This window comes from Myotis brandtii, unplaced genomic scaffold (assembly GCF_000412655.1).
Source record: "Myotis brandtii unplaced genomic scaffold, ASM41265v1 scaffold317, whole genome shotgun sequence".
Classification (NCBI taxonomy): Eukaryota; Metazoa; Chordata; class Mammalia; order Chiroptera; family Vespertilionidae; genus Myotis; species Myotis brandtii.
This window is the reverse complement of record NW_005362155.1, coordinates 592,765-596,373: the sequence shown is the minus strand read 5'-3', so window position 1 is coordinate 596,373 and position 3,609 is coordinate 592,765. Positions and strand designations below refer to the sequence as shown.

General features: G+C 44.5%; 1 protein-coding gene across 1 annotated transcript in view; it reads right to left on the bottom strand.

Moving 5' to 3' along the window:
• The window catches only part of XPO6 (exportin 6), a 90,759-nt gene that overhangs the window by 29,273 nt on the left and 57,877 nt on the right, over positions 1 to 3,609 (bottom strand). Inside the window, exon 12 of the mRNA XM_014542951.1 lies at positions 655 to 776. Within this exon, the coding sequence (XP_014398437.1) occupies positions 655 to 776 (122 nt within the window). The remainder of the gene's footprint in view (positions 1 to 654; positions 777 to 3,609) is intronic.

Here is a 3,609-nt window from a genome sequence, read left to right as displayed (position 1 = left end):
TGGGGTGCCTGGCCAGCCTGGGTGAGGGGCTGATGGCTGTTTGCAGGCTGACCGCAGCCCCTTCAAGGTGGGGGTCCCCTGGGGTGCCTGGCCAGCCTGGGTGAGGAGCTAATGGCTGTTTGCAGGCTGGCTATAGCTCCTTCAGGATGGGGGACCCCTTTGGGGTGCCTGGCCAGCCTGGGTGAGGGGCTGATGGCTGTTTGCAGGCTGACCGCAGCCCCTTCAAGGTGGGGGTCCCCTGGGGTGCCTGGCCAGCCTGGGTGAGTGGCTGATGGCTGTGTGCAGGCTGGCCACGGCCCCCAGCCACCCAAGCTCCCAGGGGAGGCTGGCTGGAAGCAGATATCTGGGATTTATTTATCTTCTATAATTGAAACTTTGTTGCCTTTAGCGGAGGCCACAGCCAGCCAGGGCAGGCAGGAAGCTTGGCTTCCTCCATCGCCAGGGCAACCAAGCCTCCTCCTTGCTCCAGCTCCCTGGCTGCCGGCCGTCATCTTGGTTGGGTTAATTTGCATATAGTCGCTCTAATTGGCTGGTGGGCGTGGCTTGTGGTGAAGCGAAGGTACAGTCAATTTGCATGTTTCTCTTTTATTAGATTAGATGATTTGGGGCTGGAGGACATTTCCTGAGAATACAAACATCTAACTCTGTACTTACACATCAATGAGATCAGGTTTCAATACTGATGGCACAGCAGTTTCAATGTTGTACAGTTTTATCTGAGATCCATACAGAGTGACTTTGACCAACCTGTTGGCAAAAAAGCAGGTAAGAAAAAACATTCAGCTTATGGACTTAAATAACACAGATAGACAGGTACCAACAAAGGTCTAAGAATAGAGACCAGACCTTCAATCTTATCCCAAAGATATTATCTGAGATGTGCACAAAGATTTATATACAAAGATACTAACTAAACCATTATATATAGTATCAAAATTTTTGAAAGTAATATAAATATCCAACACAGAGAATATATTCTGATTACTATATACAGTAAAAATGATTACAATGAAAATTTTTGTTATGTGTATTTTACCACAATAAAAAAATTTTTTTAAACATAAAAGTTTGCCCTAGCTGGTTTGGCTCAGTGGATAGAGCATCGGCCTGTGGACTGAAGGGTCCCGGGTTTGATTCCAGTTAGGGGCACATGCCTGAGTTGAGGGCTCAATCCCCAGTGGGGGCGTGCAGGAGGCAGCCGATCCATGATTCTCTCTCATCATTGATGTTTCTATCTCTCCCTCTCCCTTCCTCTCTGAAATCAATAAAAATAATATATTTTAAAAAGTAAATGTTTCAGGTGGATAGATATATGATAAAGAAAATATAGCACTGTAGAATTTAAATGATGGGTATATGGGTCTTCCCTGTATAACTAACTGTTCAGTGTTTATGAATATGTGAAAATATTCATGATAAAATTCTGGGGTGGGGGGCAAGAGTTTCTAGAATTAAACAGGTATTTTTAACTTTAAGCACAATTATTTCAGGAGCAAACTGCTGAACCCACTGTTGCCCAAGGGCTCACTGTATAAAATGAGCATGAACTACAATGACTAATGGCCAGCTCTACTGGGAAGTAGAAATGCCTCTGTCATTAGAGACAGACATTCCTTTGAGTCAAGGGGAAAACTGGAGACCTGGCTGAGTTCCCTCTGTGCCTGCTCTGTCAGAAAACTGAGCTGGACGCCAGGGAGGACAGCATGTGCTCTTCTCCCTCAATCCAATGGTGCAGGGGTTCCCCAACTTCACTGGCATAAGGAGCAACTGGGGAACTTGTTACGAATGCCAGCTCCCTGGTGCAACCCCACAGACTGACTACGCAGTTGTAGGAGGGTCTGGAAACATACATCTCTGAAAAGCACCAAGGCTCTGGTGCATGTGGACCATAATCTGAAAAATCTCTCAGATGCAGAGAAAAACACAGGACTTTATTAGAAATCCACAAGCTTGAGCCACAAATTATTCAGGGCTGGGAAGCAGACAGAAAGGGGGTGTCAGTCAAGAAAGTGAGAGTGAAAGAGCCGAGGGCTTCCAACCTGAAGTCCTGGGAAGGGTGTAGGTGATCACTGGAAATCAGAACGGCGACTCCCAGTAAGCAGTGCACCAATGTGGACCTGTTATCTAGTGCTTAACTCTTCCAGTGTCTTTATATTCACACAGTAGATGTACAGTTCACTGGCATTATGTATATTGACATTGTGCAGCCACCACCACTGTTTATCTCCAGAACTTTTTTTTCATCTTTCCAAAATAAAACTTGTACCCATTAAATAACTCTCCATACCCCTTTAGCCCCTGGCAACCATCATTCTTTTTTCTGTCTCTATGAATTTTACTACTCTACATACCGCATATAAGTAGAATCATACAGTACTGGACTTTGCATTCTGTTTTTACATTACACAGCATTCTTTAATGATGTTCAGCACTAAAAATTGACTTCTAGATGTGTCAATATTTCTATTTGGCAGGGTTTAAAAAAATTTTTTTTTATTGATTTTTAGAGAGAGGAAAGGAGAGGGATAGAGAGAAACATTTATGTGAGAGAGAAACATCAATTGGTTGCCTCCTGCACACACCCCAACTGGGGATAGAACCTACAACCTGGTTATGTGCCTTGACTGGGAACAGAACCCGCCACCTTTTGGTGTATGGGACGATGCTCCAATCAAGCCACACTGGCCAGGGCTGTTTAGCAGTTATATTACTAGGTTTTTTAGGGGTAACCTGTAAGTTGAAACACTGCTAATCACACTAGCTATTAAGATCATAACAAGGAGCCTTCTCTCATACTTTATTTTAAATTGAAGACAAAATAGCTAAGTATCTTTAGAACTGAGCTTACAAACCTAATTGGTGTAAGAAGATATATGTGTAAGGATCTATAAAATAACGATTAAGGATCTATGATCAATCATCTCACTATGAAGTTGAGATGACTGATATCATTCGTATATATATTCCTCAAGTATAGATTTTAAAACTATAAAATTTCAGACAGAAAGAAAGACATGTTCTATCTGCGCTAACAACCATCACTGTAAATGGGCCTAATGCGAGAGGAGGAAAGAGGACTCCAGAAGTAGAAGCTCTGTGGTTTGGAAAGAGCATAGTTTTTGGATTCAGGAAACTGGTTAAAGTCCAGGTGCTCCCTTTCATGAGCTGTGATCTGAAGCAAGACACTCACCATCCCTGGCCACAGTGTACTCACAGATAAAGTGACAATATTTGTCCCTCAAAGTATAGAATGAAAAAAAAATGTGCAAAAACACCTTTGAAAATGTCTTACTACCGTATGCTGCTTTTATTATTAACTAGAGGCCCAGCGCATGACATTCATGCACTGGGGAGGGGGGGGAGGGGGGCGCATGGGAGGGGTGGTCTGTCAACCAGGCCTGCACCCTCTCATAGTCCGGGACCCCTCGGGGGATTTCCAACTGCCGGCTTAAGTGAGGTGGGAAGGTACCTACCTGTCTGCCAGTCAAACCTGGGAACAAATTAGTGGCCCGGATGGGCATGGCCACTGCAAGCATATGAAACCTGAATAGGCTTACGGGGAGTGGGACTAAGCCGGCAGTCGGACATCCCCCGAGGGGTCCTTAGTGC